Raw genomic sequence first — 22,297 nt, forward strand, 5'->3', positions numbered from 1 at the left:
CTTTACATGCTTACACAGCTGATGAAGGACCTCTGTCAGAAACATTCTACTTCTGTGGAAACAGGAAAGAGTAACAAACTGTAAAGGACATTTAATCAGGATTAATGGGATTAATGAAATGTATATCAGTTTTTGTTTAAGGTTTATACTGAAACTTTGTAAAAAGGTTAGTAGAAAATAGATTATATTTTTTAGTCTTTATGGAATTGAAAGTAGACATTACACATTACACACAAAACACACACACACACACACACACACACACACACACACACACACACACACACACACACACACACACATCCAGAGTTTGAAAACTAGAGTTCTTTAAAATGAGCTGTTAGATGAGTATCTATTAGTCATTGGGTCTAATGTCCCTTATTTCAGTTTCTGTGTCTGAAGAACATAAGGACTTTTGGGATGAAGAGAAGTGAGCTGTTTGAAGCCTTTGACCTCTTCGACGCACGGGTGCCACGCACGGGGCGGTAACAAAAAGCAGTTAGTGTGGAATATTAAAAAGAGAAAAGTTGACTGAAATATTTTGGAAAATAACTTTTTTTTAAGTAGACATTTAATTGCAATAACCACAATTTCTTATTCCTTACATATAAAGTATTTTAGTCATTTCTTATACTTGTTATATATTTCAAAACACAATTATTTATCTGTGTAGTGACCAGACTTGCCTTGGTAGTGAGGAATACACAGATGTTTGTGGTTCGGACAGATGAAGCTGGTGGTGAAAGAATGAATGAATGAATGAAACATTTTTTTGACAAAGGCAATTTGTCACACAGCATGATCATAATCATAAAAAATAATAAAAGAATAATATAAAAATAAATATCAAGAAAGTAAGCTTTTAAATAAGGTTGTGCGCCATTACATATAGGCCTATTAGGTCTGTTGGTGCACATTAAATCATCGTTCAAAAATCCACATGGTTAGGCACGAGAGAAATGTATATATGTTTTTCTATTGGCAATCATATCTACATTCAGATCTAGTAACAGTTTGTAGTTTGAAAATAATGTGAAGGACCTGTGAGAAATTCTGTGAGAAATATTTCAAATATACTGTTTAGCTAGTGATGATACACACCACAGGTACTTTAATTACTTTGGCCAGGTGCTTTTGGCTTCATTTATCTATTTTTTGAACAAAAAAAAAAGAGTACAACCCAAACACTGAATATAGAACATTAGCGCACTGAATAAAAATCTGGTAAAACAGAATCACTATGATCTTTTCAGCCTTTATTCCCTGAGATGCATTAAAAAATACATTGAGCATATATTGCAGTGGTGTTGGTAGTGGCATTCCATATTAATTTATTATCAATAATGATATCAACTGTTTCACTATTCATTGTGAAATATGGAGGGAAGCCCCAGATCCAATTATTATCATTAAATTAATAATAATTTCCCCAATTTTTCCATCAGTCATTTCTTTAGTTTAGTAGATGTTTTGCTAGTCAGAGGAAAATTGGGAGCCTCATTTTATACAGAAGCCGCATCAAATCAGAAGTGCTTTTTATCAAGCTTTAAAGCATTGCTTTACACTATGGTAAATAAAAACATCTGAAAAATTCAATAATTTGTTTGATTCCAACATCAGAGGATTGATATTATTATTATTAATTTTTAAAATTAATCTATTTATTTATTTATTTTAAACACTTTTGGAACCCACACACTAGAACTACTGTACCTCACCTGGTACAGCAAGTGCTACCAACACCCTGGTCATGGGCTTGGTTCCCAGAGAGCACAACCACTGTGATAAGATCTAAGTTGATCTGGATAAGAGTGAGTGCCAAAGTCTTTAAATGTACCTCCAAAATATAATCTCCATAAAGTCAAAAAAGATCCAAAAATTAAATCTTACTTTAAAATTCCATGCAATCTGAGGCAGCCAAAGATTTTTATTTTATAGCAGTCTGAAATGATGCCTTGTAGCAATTTTAATTCAATTCAGGAACACACACACATTGATTTTGTATTTTTCTGTATCGCTCCGAGATTAGTGTAGATTGTGCAGCAGAGTGACTGCCCTCTCAATGACACCAGCAATCGATAGCTCATTTATCTACTCAGCTTCTCTCCCAAAAATGTCTCTGTATGTTGACTTTCTTTGTACCCTGTTTTGAGGGTAATATGATAAGACTCTCAGCTTCTGTGGTAGCAGAAGACTCACCATGCCCACAGCATATAACAAGCTTACAGCACACACCTTGCAACTTTCTTTTTACTTTATTTCATAAACTGTATTATTTGTACTAAAGGATTTTCAGAAATTAGATTGTTCCTTGACATGTCAGTCAGGTTGTTGGCTTTTGACTTGGCAGAAATAACAAATGTTCTTGCAGCAGACTGGTTTGGTGAGGTAACACCAAGCTAGTTTTGGTGCGCTAACACTGAGCTAGGCTTGGTGTGCTAACGCAGAGATAGGTTCGCTAGTGACCACTGAGGCCCTGTGACATGGTCTACAGGAAAGAATAAGAGTGTTAATAATGTGAATATAAGGGCAAGACTTGGCAAAAAAGCACTCATCCCTCTTCCCCCAGCCTTTTTTGGCTGCTTTGAGCAGTTTCTGTTCGGGTTACTGTGTTTGAGAGACGATGTTTGAATGTGTGCTGCATGTTTTAGCAACTTGTGCATGTTTTTGCAAATTTCATAGCGTCATAGCCTATACAAAATGATGTAAGACTATGTAAGAACCTATTGGTTCTTAAGGTGGCCTACATTTAGTGTTAATTGTCTGAGGTAATTGCTAGACTGGTAAAATATCACCCCATACTGTTTGTAGGAGCACAGCAATCTGGCTCATGTGCCTGAAATGTAACTGCAGGTCAGCTGTTCTGAAATAACATGTTGCCTGATATCTTATTGCATTTATGAAAACTTCACACCTATTGTACCTTTTTAAATCTAATATAAGCTCAGCAGAAAGGCATACTCGTGCTAATTTTACACACTAACCCGTTATAACCCCCCCACCAAACCACAGGAACCTGAAATGTGTACATACCACATCCTGCACTGTCTGCAGGCTACAGTACCACAGTTATTATTTGACTGGTCATTTATCTCACTCTTGATAAGAATGTCTTTTACATTTTTGTCTCCTCTTTAGGAGATTAGAGGAGAATCCTTAAAAAAGGGATGCAGTCTCTGCATCATCCTGGAGTATCCTGGGTTGTTTTTTTTTAAGTTTTTTAGTATAATATTAGCTAATGTTTTATTTGTATTATGATAAGTGAGCACCAAAGCAATTGTTGTCTTAACAGTATATGTCACTGCATCCTGTCTCTGAGGTAAAACACGAGCAAAGGCATCATCTATGACTTCCTTAGGAAATCCAAACTTCTGAAAATATTCACACATTTCTATACTTTTCTGGAGGAAGTCTCTATTCTGACTGCAAATGCGCTTAAGTCTTAATAGCTGTGAGTATGGGATAGAGTTTTTGCAGGCCTTGGAATGTGAAGCGTTGTAGTGAAAATAAGAATGAGCGTCCATAGGTTTATAATAGATGGTGGTATATAAACCAGAATTTTCAGATGGGCCAATTCATATCAACTCACTCATGTGGTCAGAATTTTCAGATATTATCCTCATGCCAGCATGTGCTATACAAGGTTACCAGAGAAATGGAATATTTAGAACAGAGGTCCTTTATCAGCTGTGCAAAGGAAAGTGCAATTTTCCAACATTTCTCTCTCTAAATACACTTTTGAGTACATACAACTTACTGAAAAAGGACTGATGGCCTCTGTGCTGTGGAGTAGTTGCACCTAACAAAATTATCATTAATAATGAAAAACTTTTTATGCCATGTTGTTAAACATGCAATGACTACATCACTTTAGGGAGACCTCAGTCAATTCATGTAGCTATCAATCCCTAAATAAATAAATTATGGCTAATTAAATAGATTGTGGGTAATTAAGAAGAACTATCTGCAATTCTAGGGCCTTCTAGGACAGAAACTAGGCACCTTTGACCTAGACAAATTAATTCTGCCATAATTACTAGTCTAGGTTCCCTGCTGCTGCCTGTTAAATATAATGAGTTACTTTTAATTACTCAAAGCCTAAGGCACCAGGCAATTGACTGGAAGGCTTTCATGTCTCCATAGAAAAGACAGCTCTTTTTGTTGAACTGCCATAGCCTAGCAAAACAGTTTGAGTTTAACCTTTCACATATAACAAAGCACGTAATGGTAGCCATCATCTCTGGCATGCTGTTATTTGTCAGAAATATACAATTGGTGAAACAGGTGTTTTGGAGTGAGAAAGCAAAAATGAATTTCACATATGTGCTTAAAGTAGGTGAGAGCAGCCCCCTAGCCACAGATCTTCTGAAAAATGCACAGCATTTGGTGCCAGACCACTTACTCTAGTGAAACTGAGGTTTCAAACATTTTTCACAGGTTAAAACTAGTTTTCAACATTAATCAATCTATTTTTTCCCCTTTTTGTAGGTGTGCGGATTACTATGTCATCATAGCTTTCTGCGTTCTTTGCATGTAGAAGTGTTTTATGAAGTGTTGTTGATAGTTTTGATTTTTACTTTTGATATTTCACTGTATGTTTCCAGGTCATTGACAGTTTATCCAAACTCTCTAACACATCTACAGTCTACACACAACAGTCAGGCATAAGATAAGCTAGCATGCCATATATTTAAACGAATTTAAAAAATCCATTTGTATAAAGCACATTTGAAAATGCAAAATTCAGCTCAACTTCAAACTGATGTTTGACAATCAAAATATGCATAAGTACTAAATTATTCTTAATACACTGATTTTGTAGGCCATTTCTGACAGAGGAGAGTACAGAAAATGAAGATATTTCCTCTATTTGACCGATCTAATTGAGTAAATATTAAGATGTTACCCAGGTCCCCTACGATTTTATTTTAGTCATAGAACTATAACAATAGAAGGACCCATTTATTCATACAGGTGGGCAAGTCACCAATGGTTTTCTGTAAATGTGTAGTTCTGTTTTCAACTTATTATAGTGCAGGCTAGTGTAGTAGTTAGTAACCCACGCAAACAATGGTTTTTATCAGAGCGCGAGAGCCTGCCTATACACGGGAAGCTGTAGGCAGCTGTGAGGAGGTGATTCAGTCAGAGGCAAGGTTTCATTTCCCAGCTACTCACACTGGAAACCAGGGACCACAAAGCCTCTGTGTTCGATCCTGCACGATAGATCAGTGTGCCAGTGCGAGTTGATCGATATATTCAAAGGCCTCTAATGCATTTTGTGATTTATGTAGGCTTGAAATGGATTTGTGTCAGCCACCACATTCCCACAGCACAGAGTGCACATGCACAGCACGTGCAGTGTGTGCATGAAGAAACTTGACCGTGTGTGTGTGTGTGTGTGTGTGTGTGTGTAAGTAATAGTGAGCAGGTGTTGGAGGATTTGCATGATCCTGTGTACAGTCATCTGGAAGGAGGACAAATATATATGGATCTGATGCGTACAGAAACTACCTTTCAGGTACTTTGGTGACACTATATCAAACCAACCTAGACACAAGCGCCCACATATTGGCATGACACCAAATGGGCCCTGGACACAGTAATTTTTTTCTTTAACTCTTTTTTTTAAATTTTAGCCAGGTCTGAATTTCTAACTGCACCTTCACACACATTCACACGTCTCACAGTTCTCAGTAATTTTCACACATTCCCACTCTTCTATTGAAAATTGTTCCTATATATAACCCTAAAAGAGTTTCTGACATCTCTGATGTTTTAATGGTTTCTGAGGGTCATCTCATTAAGTTTGGAAACATTTGACATTAGAAATGCTTTGTGTGCAGTCAGACATATTTACAGGGTTTGTACATGCTTTTGAAAAACTAGAAATGATTGTATGCATGTATGTGCGTGCACATGTGTATGGGTGCGTGTTTTATGTGTGTGTGTGTGTGTGTGTGTGTGTGTGTGTGTGCGTGTGTGTGTGTGTGTGTTATAGAAGCAGAAACAGACTGAGGTGGACATCGGGATGTGCTGCCTCTTTGAGATCAAACAGATAGAGGAGAGATACAAAGAGACCCTGGAGGCCATTGAGAAGGTCAGTGCTACATCTGCCTCCTCCATTGCATATCCATTCACCCCATTCATATGATGCCGTCTGAGTCTCCATAATTTCTGTCTATGTTGTAATCTTTATCTTCACAGTATTTCCTGACACCTCTCAAGAAGTTCCTCTCAGCAGCAGACATTGACAAAGTGTTTCTTAACATCCCAGTGAGCTGACCTTCTTTTCACTATGGGTCTATGTGGTGTGCCTAGGCAATAAACTGAGCTTCCATTCTGCAGGATCTAGTTAAAGTGCACAAAAGCTTCATGGTCAAAATTCAGGACACCATTCAAGAATGCGTCAAATCTCCACCAAATCTTCATAGCCTTTAAGCACAAGTATGTATAATGAATATACCAGATTACTGTGATTGCTGCGGCAACATAAGTTAACAAAAGCCTGTTTTTTTAATCAGTTTTGATATTTTGGTCTAGGCTTCTGATTTATGGGACATACTGTGGTCAGGTGGAAGCAGCGATCCCAACACTAGACTCCCTCTGTAAAGAGAAAGAGGATGTTCAGCTGAAGTTAGAGGTATGGCGGTATATTCCACAGCCTAACAAGAGTCTCGCTGTCACCAGAAAACCTTCAATCACCAGAACAGCAAGTTCTCAGGAGTGGAGAACCACTCTTTTTCTTTTTTTTTTTTGTATATTTGTTTGTTAGTCTGTTTGTATTCCCTCACCATTTGGCCTTATGGCAAAAACTTGAAGGAGTATCAGTGTGATGTTTCTGGCTTCCAGCACTTCAGAATGCCTGAGGGGTTCAGCTGAGCGAGTCAGTGTGCAAAATGGAGATCGGAGATTTGCTTGTGACAGCGGTGCAATGTAAACGTCCCCCTGGTGTTGATTAGATGTTCTGCCAACTGCTGATACATCCCTGATGCAGTTCATCTAAAGTGTAGCTGAGGCCCTCTAAGCATTTCTGACGTGGATGGATTCGCTGTGTGCTTCCACGTTTTATGTGCCACAGGAGTGCTCGAAGCGAGCCAACAGTGGGAAGTTCACTCTGAGAGATCTGCTGGTTGTTCCTATGCAGTGCGTACTAAAGTACCCTCTGTTACTGCAGGTAGGACACAAACATTCTTGCTCTCCTTCTCTCTGTCACACACAGAGACACACATACATACACACAAACACTGCTCTTGTGAATGCATATTCAAGTCCATCTTTATACTCTTCTAAGGATGTGGTAAGTTCAAATCTGTGGTTTAGGTTTTAGTTCTTGAAATCAACAATCGCTACTACTAGGGAGTCAATATAATGTACAGTTGAAAAGTGAGATAAATGTCCTCTACAATGAAGTCATCGCAGTCAAAGTCCTTTCAAAAAGTTACCACTTGGTGGCAACAGAGTCTATGTGTTCTGTGACTCTCATGCTTTTGAAAATGGTGTCTAAGCAAAACCTGGCAGCAAGCTTGCATTGCAGACTGCAAACAAATAACACACTAGCCAAACACCAGGACAGAGTAATGACAGTGGCACAGAACAGATGAATTTTACACCACACACACACACACACACATGCGCGCGCATATATGTATGTAAGTGTGTTGGTTTGTAGGTTTCAGAATAATATTCGAGCCCGGCTCCATGAAGTCATCACCTTGCACATGTTAACAGGACGTTTCCCTAGACACTGACCCGGCTGTCTCTTTTCTGTCTCATCTCGCTGCTCGCCACACACTCTCATGCCATCGTGCAGATTTGTCACACATGAAAATTGTACCAAGGGTGTTGTGCATGCACAAGATGGACTGAAGCTCCATAATGTGAATGCTGAGCTGGTGATGATTATAGCAGGCCCTCGGTCAGAATTGCAAATTTGAACAGAAGTCTGGAGGTGTTCATTTGTTGGAGTTTTGCCAAGGACAAACCCCTAAATCTCTCACATTCTTATGTCAGGTTATTTGGGTGACAGGCAATCTCCTTTAGTTCCTGTTTTGCATTGTCCCCATAATCCATCACCTACAAGGGCACGTGACAGGCTACATGCACTCAGGCCTGTTTGAGCCTCAAAGGTACATGCACACACGTGTGCATCCATGCGCACACGCACACACACACACACACACATCCACCCACACACACACACTTACATACACAACCCTTTATTACCTGGCAGGCTCTCTAAAACATGTTTTCACTTCGTCATTAGGGGTGATTATGTGTAAATTGATGGTTAAAAATGGTAATAATATACATTCGAATCAAACCCACAACACAATAAAATATGCACCAAGTAAAGGGGTCTGAATACTTTCTAGATCCACTGTAAGTGATAAGGCTAAATGATAAGTGAACAGGCTTCAGATTTTGGAACCTTGGTGCCTTCACCCCTCTGTGTTAAGCTGCAAGCTATGACATGCCTGTGGAAAAAGCCAATACTCACGTCTCCGTTCATCACGTTAATTAGCCTATTTACAGCAGTGATGCAGTGAGGCTCTCTTGAAGCCTTCTGCAAAGTTGCAGGAAAGTTCCTGGTTTCTGATCGATGTCTCTGGCTTTTCCGAGTGTTAACATGTGCCCCCCCCCCCCCCCCCCCCCCCCAACTGTGGAAGCTTGCTTTGACACTTGTTTGCTTCCAGTTTTTCCACTCTGATTTAACAGCTGTCCCTCCTCCTGCCTGTCTCTCCCCCAAATTCTTGTCTCCTGACATTTTTCCAAGGGGTGATGATGGCATGGTGTCTTCCATGTAGTGGAGAGAAGGTTGCAAATGACTCTGCAAAAAGGATGAGGGGGTAACTGCTGCCTTAAGTGAAGCCTACACTAATGAGTTCACCTTGACTAGCACACAGCTTTGATTCCCGGCTCGGCTAAGCTCGGTACCATATTCACTGAGACAGGTTCTTTGGTTGTCAACATCACTGTGCTTGCTTTATTCTCTTCCACTCTTTGCTATGCTTGTGCAGGAGCTGGTCAAACACACTCATGATTATTCCGAGAAGAGTAACTTGCTAGTGGCCCTGGATGCTTTGCGAGTGAGTATGGAGCCTGTCTCTCTGCAACTACTCATTACAGATGGGAACAAATTTTCCATTTCAGCCACACTGATGCAATACTGTGATGTTTTAACGTAATTTCGTTCATGTCAAATGCTATGCTTTTGTCAGTGCATTTCCTTTTAGCTAGTTCACAAGCATCAAAGAACTTTCTGATCTATGCGGTAAAGCACAATATCATAATGAGAGGGTAGTCCAACCCACAGTTTAGAAACTGTGCTGCTGTGAGCAACCATGTTGCTGTTTTGAATGATCAAATTAAGAGCATGCTTCTGTCGTTAGACCATCTAATATTAGATGATCCAAATGTAGTCATCACTTTTGTCTGTTAAAGGACACACTTGCTTTTTTCAACCCTGGGCTTTGTTGTTTCCTATCATGTACATGCAGGATTGCATGGCCTCACTTATGGCACCAGTACTGAGAAATGTACTGCTCCTCTGGGGCTTCTCACAGGCCTGTGCACACAGTCCAATGTGGCGATTGTTTAAACCTTCAAAAACACTGATAAATCTCATTTTAAAAAATATTTATTTTTTATGTTTATTTAGAGTGTTTCAAATAGCAGTGATACCCCATTATGTGTGCGCAAGATGGAGCATATCGTCCTGCTTCTAGTGTAGATGTAGCCAAGAGAACAGATTGACAGAAATGCAAAATATAGTGAACAGAAAGCATCATTTGCAACAAATGTTGTTGGTGTTCTTCTTCTCTTTTATTTTTTAGTAGAACATCTAGACCCCTGAGACTCTTGTGAATGGCAGAACACTCAACCACTAAAACGCTGTCATATTGACGCATATACAAAGTACAACAATGTTGCTGTGCCAGATACTCACACAGTGCACCATTAACTTGTCTTAAAAATGGTCCACTGGTTAAATAATGACCAGCCAGCTGTTGTCATGTGGCCAGAAAGTGATCAATCAGGAACTGGTCAGATGGTATCTGACAACCTCTGCATGGCAACAGATGGTCAACAGTCTATAATTGTACACCTATAAAATCCACCTATTTGAAATCTGTGTCTAACAAAGTAGCCAATGAGATGTACACACAAGGCATATGTTTGTAACAGAGGGGTGTTGAGTCTATTTTATAACTGTCAAGTAGGTTGTAGATAGAGAATATAACTCATTGAAAGGCTATACTTTAATGAAAAATGGTAAGAACAGTTAGCAATATACTAGCTGTCATTCAGTTAGCACTGAGCTAGCATTTTGTTCAGTGGTAGTGACATAAGCTTCTTTGGTCAGACAGCTCCTTTGAGCTGGAGGGCCCTGACAGCTTAAAGGGAGTCTTGGGGTTTTGAGGGAAGCAGAAGTGGAACAGGTGATGCTACAGAGCTCATAGCAGAAATCTGCTTCAGTTTATGGAATCTAAAATGAGCCGTCTTTGAAACTGGAGTCATGCGTTTAGAAATATTTGCTAATGTAGAGATGTTTGTACATTGTAATGATGTGCACAAGGGGAAGGAGGAGAGAATTAGCATTATTAAAGACTCCAGTTCATTAACAGTGTAATTTCCAGTGTTAATGGCTACTTTTATTCTTCAGGCCATCTTCTTTACATCAGATATATTTAATGTAAATGTGACTATTGCAGAAATTCCCTTTAAGATGCTAGAAGAACTTGATGAAAGTCACCTCCTGTTCAAGCAGTAGTGGCAAAATTGTGGCGTAACCAAAGAAACATTAATTTTATTACCAATCACTGGTCCTAACATGCTTAGCTCTGACTATATTGCATAGCAAAATAGGCATAAGGGACACCATTCTGTTGTTCTTAATTCACAAAGTGCACAATAAAATGAATATGTATATTTATATTTTACATTTAAATGCAATACTGACCTGACTAATTAGCTGTTTTCGTCTTCCCCTTGTTCTCTATGGAACAGGGGTCAGTATGTTAATGAGGTAAAGAGGGACAATGAGACTTTACGAGAGATTGATCAGTACCAGAGGTCCATCGAGAATCTGGTGAGTCTCATAACATAATACATTTGAGTATGGCAGGAAATCTTTCCATGTTGATTAGCTCATAGAAGATCTAATTGCAGCTGGAGTTAAAATGATAGACACCCTTTTTTCTTCTAAAACAATTTAGAAAAAGTTTGGATTGGATTATAACTTGGGTTACTTATTTATTAAGTAATATATTAATTTTACTAAGAAAGTCAAAATGGGTTTTGGCCAGAATTACTGCTTCCAGGGCTTTTGTTTACCACCATTTGGTTATTGTCTCAACTGAAAAGTCTTCAGTGGCAAGCAGTAGGGTCATTTATTCTGCCCAGGCCTTTTCTTATTGCATTATTTTGATCATGAAATATATTTTTTCATTATTAAGGAAATACTTTTTTACTCTTCTATAAACACCAGCTAACAAACGTGTGAAGCGAAAGGTTCCAATTCCTTCGTGAGGATGAATAAATATGAATATTAATAAATGGCTGGGGTTCCTATAAATGTGTCCCGGACAACAGCTCTCGTGCTGCTGTCATCACTCTCATCTCGCTTTCATCATCCCACGCAGAATCAGCCACTCAAGATCTACGGCAGACCGAAGGGTGACAGGGAAGTTCGAGTGGACAAGCGAAGGCAGAACAGGTGAGGTTCTGTAGGGAAACAAGGACACCGTTTCGATATAGGCTACGTTTGTAACGATTTAAGATAGAGTTTTACCGATAATTTCCTTTTTCATTGCCTATATAGACAAGTATATTTAAGCGCTAAAGCAATTTTCGTAAAAACAAACAAACAAACAAACAAACAAAAAAGCCCCCCACCCCCACCCCCTAAATAAAAAAATAAAATAAATAAAAAACTTGGAGGGAAATGTGACAATAGATCCGAAGCGCCAAAGCTCTTTCATTGCTAACAGCACACCCTTGAGGCGAATTATGCTGAACGTGAGTGAGCGAGTGAGTTACAAGCCAGGTCCATGAGTTGATTCGTAACTAAAAATAGCTACAAGATACTCTATGGCTAATCCCGCAACGTCTGTATAAGTGAAGTACGCACAAATGCATGAAATGTTTGAGGTGTACCGGTACAAAATCAGCTCACACATTTGTCCCACTCACACGCATATAATAATAATAATAATAATAATAATAATAATAATAATAATAATTATTATTATTATTATTATTATTATTATTAACAAAAAAGTTAATTATTAGAAGGCTTTTGTTTTACCATGTTTATGCTTTGTACATGGTAAACCTCTGACTGAAATAAACAATCACAGTAGGTCAGAAATCGATTATTTTACTTTCGTTGATGCTACAGGCACATTTTTCTCTTCGACATCGCCGTGGTCATTTGCAAGCGGCGAGGGGACAATTACGAGATGAAAGAAGTGATCGACCTCAACAAGTACAAGATCACCAACAACCCCACCACCGATAAGGACTGCAGAGCGGTGAGGAGTCTGCCCAGGGAGACTGCGCTTGTTGAACTGGTGTAATGAAAACGAACAGTCGCGCTGGTGCATAGTCGAGCGTCACGTCCCGCACACCCTTTTCCGGCCTTTTTCCTCCAGCCTGTGCGACTGGGCGCTGATGTGATCGCTCCGCCCCCATACTGCGAGCAGGCAGATGGTGGCGTGCTTGATTAGCGCTGATGGATGGTGACAGGTACAGTGGCGCAGCAAGACAGCTCGCAGAGCTGTCATTGGAAGAGTGCGGCGCGGGCTGTTGCAGGCGCAGTGAAAGCTGTGCGTTTCATTGTCCGGCGGCATAGTAAAGTGTACGTCGCGTAAGTACGGCTACACAATGACAGTTGTCCCTGGGAAAGTTATTTATTTATTTTTGAACCGCTATATCCCACGAACATCTCTGTTTTGTGCCAAATCGAGTCTCCCGCTATGACTTTTTTGTTTTATGATGTTCTCTTCGACTTTCTTAGTAGTACTAATGACGATCTTTAAATAATGCAGCATTAGTCTTTAAGCTTACTTTTCTCTTTTATTTCTATCGCCAAGAGGAAATATGCATTTATGTATTTGGTCTAGACAAATCCATTTCAAGAAGACCTCGACTTGTGAAACCATGTGGGAATCTCTCTCTCTCTCTCTCTCTCTCTCTCTCTCTCTCTCTCTCACACACACACACACACACACACACACAAAGATAGACATGCACAGTCCAGAACCAACACACACACACAAGTTGAATATTAACAGTGTTTGATGGATGAATCTAGTGCTCCAAAATTGTCTCTAAATTACCTTACACAAGAACCAATGAAAACTAATAAAGATATTAAAGTGTTCAGAATGGCCCATATATATTGCTGATTCCCTCCAATTTCCCCATTTCTCTTTCTATGGTTGAGCAGTGGTGCTACAGATTCTTCCTCACACACCAGCAGAGGACAAACAGCTTTGAGTGCTTCTTCAAGACCAAAGAGTCTGCACTATCACTCATTCGGGTGCAGTGCTTTACACTCAGATAACTGCAACATTAAAGCCACAAATCACATGATCCATCTTGTTACCAGAATTTTGAGAACTGCTTCTTTAGGTGTGTCAGCAAGACCGCACATTTGTTTTGCCCCACTGGGACTGTGGTTGGACTGCAGTTTCACTTCTGACTATACAGAGGCCGAACTCTGGTTAAAAGTATTTGTAGGGGAATAGTGCATACTGAAGTGTCCCGAAAGCTGTGGGTCTAGCTGTGGGCAGTGGTGAGTGGAGTCTGGGAGGTGTTGTAAAGTGCTGCACTGGAGATTGTATGCAGTGGGGTTTGGGAAGAGGGGGAGAGGGAGGTTGGATATAGATGTGGGACAGGGTAAACAGGAGGCATGCATTACTACAAACTTCATGCTGGGTAGCTGGAATAACACTTCCTTGGTGTGCCGTTTTATGTCAGCTATGTGTGTGTTGCGGGGGAGGTGTCTTAGAACACGTGATGTTCTGTGGGTTACAATCAGACGACACATTATCTCTCTAACATGCCTGTAACACTTGTCTCAGAGATCAGTTTCAGTGCCATTCAGACAAAGAGCTTACCTACTGTTCTGGTCTTTGTATGGGAAAGGTCTGTGTAGGAAGGTCTCATTTGGAATTTCCCACCCCCCAGTTGCATGCACTTATGCATACTTGCGCACACACACACACACACACGCACATACACGTGCACGCACACACACTCAGCCCACCTTTCAGGATCTCGGTGTGAGTCATGTCCATGGTAGTTGTTAAGGTTGTGATCACAGCAAAATAACCAAACCCTGTGTCTTCCACACAGGTCCAATATTAGGCCAGAGAACACCACCTGTAACTCGCACCTGTTCCACATGCACACCTTTGACAGGGTCACCATCTGCAGTTCCTGCTGCATGCTGCTCAGGTAGGTGTCTCCATGCAGTTAATATCTACTTCTGCAGCTGGTATTCACTTCAACTATTCACAAAATTCAAGCATTACAGAGTCAACTAAATGTCTTACCAACAAATATGTGTTTATGTCTACTGACACTGTGATGATAATTCAGTAGTTTATACACAGTAATAATTATGAAAATATAGTAGTTTATATACAGTATTGGGTTGGACATCTGATTGGGTTGCCTGCCATGTAAATGTACCCTGTCAAAATGTGTAATGTATGATATGGAGTTATCACCTAACTAGAAGAGTTTCATGCAAATAAGAACCAGAACTACACCATTGTCTCCTGCAGGCAAACAGATTACCCAAGTTCCCCAAACTTCTGTTAGCTACTGTTAAGCAACATATACTTTAAAAATGTATGGATGTTGCACTTACATACCTCAAGTTTTTAGCGGCATGGCACTTTTGCACCAATTGATCTATGAACAGCCAATGTCAAACTCTCAGAACATCGAATTGATAATAAGACTGTTATTGGTAAATGGTTCAAAACAAAACAGAAAGGCTGTGGGTTACTAGGGAGGTCTGAAATGGACAGGGTGGTGTAGAGGGGGGTGTATTGAAGGTTTAAGCTACTATCAGGCTTATTTATACCTCAATATGTTTTGACAAACATGTGCAATTGTATATCACCCCCTGCATAAATGCCTGTTATGTTTATTTAACATTTTTTCTCCAGCGGGATCTTCAACCAGGGATACCTGTGTCTTAAACGTGGAACAGGGGCTCATAAGGAGTGCCCTGGCAAACTGGGAGTCTGTGTATGAGCAAGTATAAATGCCTTATAACTGCTCATGGTCATGGCCATGCTTATGTATTCATCTAATGTACTTTGCAAAGTGATGTTTGTAACCTGGCTACATATGCTAGTATTCTTCTGTAGTCCATGGTGTTGTGTATGATGTTCTGTGATCCACATCTGTGGAGTTATTATAAAACATCATAAACCAACACAAGATGAGATATATCACTGCATAATAATATCTTAGAGAAACTGTTGTTTTTTACATTCCTCTGAAGTACTGCAGTTTCATATAATTACATCTAAATAACTTTGAGAAAATATTTTAAAGTAAGAGCTCAAGCCTGCCAGTTTTTAGTGTACAATAACTGATTCCCCATAACACACTCACTGGCAACTTTATTAGGAAACACCTTTAAATCTGGAGTCCCCAAGGATTTGTCATGCTTGTCAGCAATGCTACTCAGACAGATTGTGCTCAAGTATTAATAAGTACAGCAATGCTCAAGTATTAATGGAAGGCCCAGAGTGTGCCCAGAAAACACTCCCTTCCCTGAACTGAACTGTTGACATGAGTCGGACCCAAGGATTTATGCGGTTTATGCCAATTCCTAACCCTACCATTTGCATGTCAAAGCAGAAATGAAGATTTGTCAGGTTGCAGTGAGCCTGTGCCCAATGTAGCCTGTGTGGCGTGTGTGCAACCTGATATAGCTACATAGCTGTGATGCAGAAAAGCATCTCACTGATGTACATTGTAAGACCATTTTCTGCTTACCACGGTTGTAAAGAGTGCTTATTTGAGTTAACCTAGCCCTCCTGTCAGCTCAAACCAGTCTGGCCATTCTCCTGTCCTACCCATCAACACAGTGTTACCAACTGCAGAAACTGTGTTTTCTGCTCTATTCTCTGTAAACTCTAGAGACTGTAGAGCATAAAAATCCCATGAGATTCAGATCCTGATTCTGATGTTTGATGTGAACATTACCCTAAGCTCTTGTCCCATGTCTGCATAATTTGTATGCACATGCCACCGTATGATTGGTTGATTGGATTACATGAATGAGCAGGCGTTCCCAAGTGTTCCCATTAAAGTAGCTATTGAATTTATATAGATGCACTGGACTAGATGGCAGAGCTGATGACTGTAGCGTTTTGGAGTTTTGCTGATCACTTCCTTTATACCAATTCTTAGTGCTACCAAATCGATGACCTTATTTTTGGCTCTGTTTGCCTTTTTCTGTCTTTATTTCAGGCCCCATGGGGCCTAAAATACAGGTGAGACACTTTGAAGTCTTGTGCTTTATATGAACTTTTGCTTTATAGACAAAATCGATCCTTTGATTCACAATTTTTTTTTTTGGAAAAGGTATTCCTCAGCAACATTGTTAAATGCCTGACAACTGAGATATGCTACACTTAAATGTTATTTGCTAGGAGGAAAGGAAGATGGAGGGACAGCCAGTAATACTAAAGATCATCAAAAGTTCCAAATTGGTTTGCACCTGCGTTTGGATGCATGCTAGCACTTGGCCTAATTCCTTTTCTCGTTAACATGCTTAATTTTTCTCCAGAAAGTGCTTTAATGAAACATGTTCACTCGTAAGCAGTAGCAGCTGCAGACATGCTGATGGGCAGGGGTGAGGAGGAGTGTCTGGGGGCCGTGGGTCAGTTTGACATTCCTGGGTATCATGGATATGGAGTTGGTGCTGGGAAACTGGAAGTGGCTGCGTACACTCATGAAACGATCTCCTTGGAGAATTCAGAGAGAGCGAGAGAGAGAGAGAGAGAGAGAGAGAGAGAGAGAGAGAGAGAGAGAGAGAGAGAGAGAGAGAGAGAGAATCACCAGGGCAGGAGTAGTGTAGCTGAATTTATTTAAAAGCTTTTGTTGGAAAATGCCTTAGAGATGAGGAGAGAGTAGAGAGAGAAGAGAGAGAGAGAGAGAGAGAGAGAGAGAGAGAGAGAGAGAGAGAGAGAGTCAGAGCTGTGATTCTTAATGGGAAATTAATTTTCATAAGCTGTTTGTGTGGGGGGCATGTAAGCATATTTCCTTATTAATTAGTCATCAGCGCTTGGGTACAGAGCCTAGCAGTTCAACTGCGAGTGCAAATTTCAAGCTTTGTGGTTGGCAGCGTTGGAATGTTGTTTTTCTCATTTTTCTCCTTGTGTGTTTTGAGACATCTGGCTGCGGGCTTCCTAAGCTTGCCTTACTCACAGTTCTACCACTCGCATTATATTAGATTTTTTTTCACAAGCTCAGACTTTCCTCGCATTTAGTGTCTTCTCGCCCCTCTGACCAATGTTTTTATTGTGCATATTGTTTTCCAGGTTTGCCAAAAATGCTGGTCATCAGAAACTACCTGGGATCTCCCAGCCCCCCAGATGGTCCACCTCTGAACATTCGTGTGGGTGATGTTATTGAGGTCATTTGTGCTGACCTGCTCAGCTGCTGGTGGAAGGTGAGAGGCTGCACTGTCTGTTAAAAAAGGGAATACTGGTTCTGGAATGAAATGAACAATTATGTACGATGGCTGGTTTATTTTATCGTACGTGAAAGGATACTTAACTGCTAATAAGACTACTTAATCTTTGGGGTCACGTGATGCAGAGGAACAGGAATACGGCAAGCCGGGTGACTGTGTGTCATGTTACTAAGAGACAATTATATCTGTCCCTTAGCCAGAATAATACAATCAATCATGGTAATTTTATTTGCTCTTTTTGGCTTCCAACTGTTTACTCTGCTGGGATAATAAGTTTAATCTTTAGCACATGCTTATTTGCCTGTTTAACATATATAAAGACTTTGAGAAGCTGCAGTGAAATATTATTAGGCTAAATAAATCACATTTATGGTGTAGGATTGGCGTTCCAATCTAGTCTGTGCCAGGGGCAGCATTTTTATTTTAATAAAGGAGATTACAGATCATGGGGGCAGACAAAGCACCTTCCACATCAGACAAAACAGCAGCATCATATTGATCATACTGAGGATTATTTAAAAGCAAAGTATCTTTTTTTTTTTCCCATGGGCATTTTCCCCAAGTTACACCACAGCTAATCTTCCCTCAACAGTCAGGTATACTTGGCATCATGTTATACGCAGTTTGCAGCCCGTGTTTTCTGCGTACATATTGGGTGGGGGTTTGTGAAGAAATGTAGGTATTTGTGTCTTCAGTAATGTGAGAAATAATCTCATTTGGATAATGATATTATCGGTCTGATTGCCCTGTTCTGTCAACTTTGTTTGGGGCCAAGGTTCAACCGCAGATTTACCGCAGTTTAGAACTCTGAGGCCCATCTGAAACTGCATTATTAAATGATGACCATTTTTTCCCAGGAAGTTGCTATGATTCACACTATTGCAGTGTTCAAACACTGAACCAATAATGATTACTGAGCGTTAAAGTAGGCTTTCGTACCGAAGCTTTATGGAGTCTGACGGTGCGTCAGGCTCTGAACCATAATTAACGGGTTGTAAATGAGATGCGCTACTTGTTGGAAGTTAATCGTCTTGGATTTATTAAAGCGAAAGGGAGGGACTGGTGCTTTCAGGCAAATATAATGCAATTAACAGTCCTGTGCGATTCCAGGGCAAAATCCTGACAAAGCGAGAGATTGGCCTATTTCCAAGTGATGCCGTGAAGCCCTATCCCTGTGTAAGTATGCGTAATAAGTAGCTCTGCTTGTTTAGTTTTTTTTTTTTCTTTTTCTAGAAGGGTAATTTTTAACTTATGACCATTAGGCTAATGACATGCTAATGAAGGCTTGATAAGTGCGTTGCTCTTGCTGGGTTTGTGATGACACAAAGCCCTTGCGAATCAAATCTGCTACACGGGCCAGAATTATCACTGTCGCCTGTGTGCTGACATTATAAAACAGGTGTGTAACTTCACAATCTTGTAATGAATTTTTCTTTGGTTAAGATGTTATAAGATGCAAAGCAGCATCCGTTACTATTGCCATCATGTTATGTTTTGCTCCAATGGAAGTTTTAACAGCAGTATTGATTTCTGTTAAGTATTGCAATTCTTCAGGTCCCCAAACCAGTTGACTATTCCTCCCAGCTCTGGTAAAGGTGAAATCCTTTAAACTTAGTTTATTGTTCAGTTAATGGAAGTCACAACACCAGTGATGTGATAATGATAATGTATTGCTAGTTTTTTGTCTGAGTGGCCTGTGGATGTGTAGCTTACACTGTAGAGACAATAAAACAAATCGGTTATCGTTAATTCATGCAAATAATGGCAATTTATACTTTAAATATGCTCTGAGAAATACCTTCCAAGAATTTTGAGAATGATCAACATTTACTACTGTGGCTTCTGTTGTTGTTTGTAGTGGCCTTTTCAAATTGTAGTATTAAAGCAAGCACTTCTAACCTTTTTTATTGGCAAATTTTGACCTTATTTTTTGAGAAGATTTTCCAGATGTAGCCCACAGAGCTTTTAAATACTCCACAAGCCTCATTGGCTCACAGCCACACCACCACCTGCTGGACAAAAACGGCGCTGCTTTACCATGCGCGGGGCGAGGAGAGTGGGGGAGGGTGTAATGGCGTTTTTAACTCCCTTTGGAGCTCTGAACGGCTGTGTGCAGGTTCGCAAGGCCCATAGAGAGGAAGAATGCCGAAAGAGAGCTGATTGAGAGAGAGAACAACACCTACCTGGTCCGACACAGGAGACATGAATGGAGCGAGTACGCCTTCAGCATCAAGTAAGGCAGGCTGCGGTGTGTGTGTGTGTGTGTGTGTGTGTGTGTGTGTGTGTGTGTGTGTGTGTGTGTGTGTGTGTGTGTGTGTGCCAGCATGGTGTGCTTGCTGACTATGACTTTGCATGACTTTGCATAGGTGGGTTTTTTCCATTATTATTATTCTGTTATTACCTGCAAACCAGGTGGAGAACGATGGGCCTCAGCAGGACAAGCATAGCTATCCGCTCCATGCTGAGCTACACGGCGTGTATCTCTTATGCATGGCCTTGTTTACTCAAATCTGAATGGGAAGCATCGATGGTACAAGGAAATCTTCTCCCATTATGTATGGTACAGACCTGATTCCCTAACTCTATGTACAACATAGACTTTATCCCCTGATGGAGTCTATGGTACAGGCCCCAATTCCCTAGTGGTGTATAGGGTACAAGCATGATTCTCTAATGGTTTGTCAAATACAGGCGTTATCTCTTATGGTGTGTCAAGTACAAGCATCTTTGGTACAGAAGCTATTCCCCAATGCTTGGTATGTTATTTCCTAATGATGTGTTTGGTACAGGAGTTATTCCCCAATGACATGCTTGGTATGTTATTCCCTAATGGTGTGTTTGGTACAGGAGTTATTGCCTAATGATGTGTGGTATGTTATTTCCTAATTATGTGTCTGGTACAGAAGCTATTCCCCAGTGGCATGCTTGGTACATTATTCCCTAATGGAGTTTGGTGCAGGAGTTATTCCCTAATGGTATGTTTGGTACAGGCCATAATCCATAACAGTACGTACATCACCATAAGTGAACCAGCTGTTCTCATCTGTGGCATTGGTTTGTTTTGTCTCGGTCGGCTTTTGATGCATTTCATTTGTTGTTTTCATCGTTCTGGTAAATTAACATACATATTTACATACAGTGAAAAAGATTGCGTCCAACTGCCCTATGAAAGAGCAGCATTTAACTGTTAAACATATGAGCGGGATGGCACGTGTGCGAAAACAAAAGTCAGCCATGTATAGAAGCCTTGTTTCTTCTACACTGTGCCGGTTGGCACCTGCTTGAGCCTGATGAGCACAGATAAATAAGTTACATTTTGGTGCCATGTCAGTGCACAAACATTCTCTCCCATTCTGGGACACTAAGCAGTCCTGGATAATCCAACAAAAGCAGCAGGTGGCCAAACAAATCCTGGATTTTCCCTACAATTGGCATTGTTTTGAACCAGTTGGCAATGGCATAATGGAACCAATATTTGTGTTATTATTTTTTTTATTTTTTGGTACAGTTAAATGTGGACTGTGAGCCAGAGTTTGTAGGGGAGAGGATCCACTGTCCTGATTTGAACTTTCCCTGCCCCAGCACACCTGCTCCAACTGTACTCGCCTTGATAGTTGACTAATGAGCAGGACCAGGCACGTTAGATCAGAGGAACCTTGAAACATGTCCCCAGGGCAGGAATTGAGGACCACTGGTCTAGATTATTTTCCATGACTCCAGAGGTATGGTATGGTATTATTTAGTATCATGACAAATCTGTTGTGTACCAGACAGTTATGGTGGATGAGCTTTAGTGATTATGATCATGGGACAGTATAATGTTGGGCTTAGTGTAAGATAAGGTAAACCCTCTGTTTTGTCCAGGTACAACCATGAAGTGAAGCACATTAAGATACTCAGCAAGCATGGCTGCTTTTGCATCGCTGAGAACAGGAAGTTTAAAACTGTACTGGTGAGTAGGTCTGGTTCTTGCTGCAGTATTTTCTGCATTAACAGATTATAGAAATCAGAATCAGTAAGTAGTCATCAGTGTGCTGACACATTTGACATTTAACGTGAGCACTGTCATTGGAGTGCATTAATGGTACTTCTCCTGTTCAGAACTAATTCAGGGATCTCCAAATCCTGGAGCCTTAAACCTAATATGGTGTCTTCACTGTAGCATGCAACTTCATTTCTCTGTACAAAATGCATTATGTCTACTATACAATCCATCATCTCATCTTTATAATGCTTCAGTTATTACTGCATCAATGCGCAAATGGTAATTTCACATGGTACTGTATATTATAGTGTATATTCTACACATTATATAGTACATATTCAGTTTTTTATACATTTTTTTAATTCGCTTTCTGTAAAGATATATTCCTTATATACGTAGCATACCTGGCAAATACAACTGAGTCTGATTTTGGAGGACCACAGCTCTGCACAGCTTAATATGTACACCCTCTGCCAGACCTGATTCCATTCCAGAGCCCTTCTCATAACCAGTCATGTCCGTGCAGCATGCTGGAGCCAGTGCCTTGTTGTAGCAAGCTCACCTGGCATATGTCAGAGTGC

General features: G+C 40.3%; 1 protein-coding gene across 1 annotated transcript in view; it reads left to right on the forward strand.

Annotated features, from left to right (window-relative positions):
• vav3b (vav 3 guanine nucleotide exchange factor b) overlaps nt 1–22,297 on the forward strand; it is a 29,335-nt gene that overhangs the window by 1,268 nt on the left and 5,770 nt on the right. Inside the window, 25 exon segments of the mRNA XM_035528120.1 lie at nt 388–468; nt 4,605–4,671; nt 4,825–4,860; nt 4,863–4,887; nt 5,422–5,518; nt 5,999–6,097; nt 6,205–6,273; nt 6,346–6,395; nt 6,397–6,444; nt 6,541–6,640; nt 7,079–7,174; nt 9,018–9,086; nt 10,664–10,767; nt 11,008–11,089; nt 11,643–11,716; nt 12,401–12,533; nt 13,451–13,543; nt 14,330–14,463; nt 15,186–15,265; nt 16,378–16,395; nt 17,526–17,707; nt 18,842–18,907; nt 19,286–19,320; nt 19,848–19,964; nt 21,596–21,683. Of these exon segments, the coding sequence (XP_035384013.1) occupies nt 388–468; nt 4,605–4,671; nt 4,825–4,860; nt 4,863–4,887; nt 5,422–5,518; nt 5,999–6,097; nt 6,205–6,273; nt 6,346–6,395; nt 6,397–6,444; nt 6,541–6,640; nt 7,079–7,174; nt 9,018–9,086; nt 10,664–10,767; nt 11,008–11,089; nt 11,643–11,716; nt 12,401–12,533; nt 13,451–13,543; nt 14,330–14,463; nt 15,186–15,265; nt 16,378–16,395; nt 17,526–17,707; nt 18,842–18,907; nt 19,286–19,320; nt 19,848–19,964; nt 21,596–21,683 (2,043 nt within the window).

This window comes from Electrophorus electricus, chromosome 7 (assembly GCF_013358815.1).
Source record: "Electrophorus electricus isolate fEleEle1 chromosome 7, fEleEle1.pri, whole genome shotgun sequence".
NCBI lineage: Eukaryota > Metazoa > Chordata > Actinopteri > Gymnotiformes > Gymnotidae > Electrophorus > Electrophorus electricus.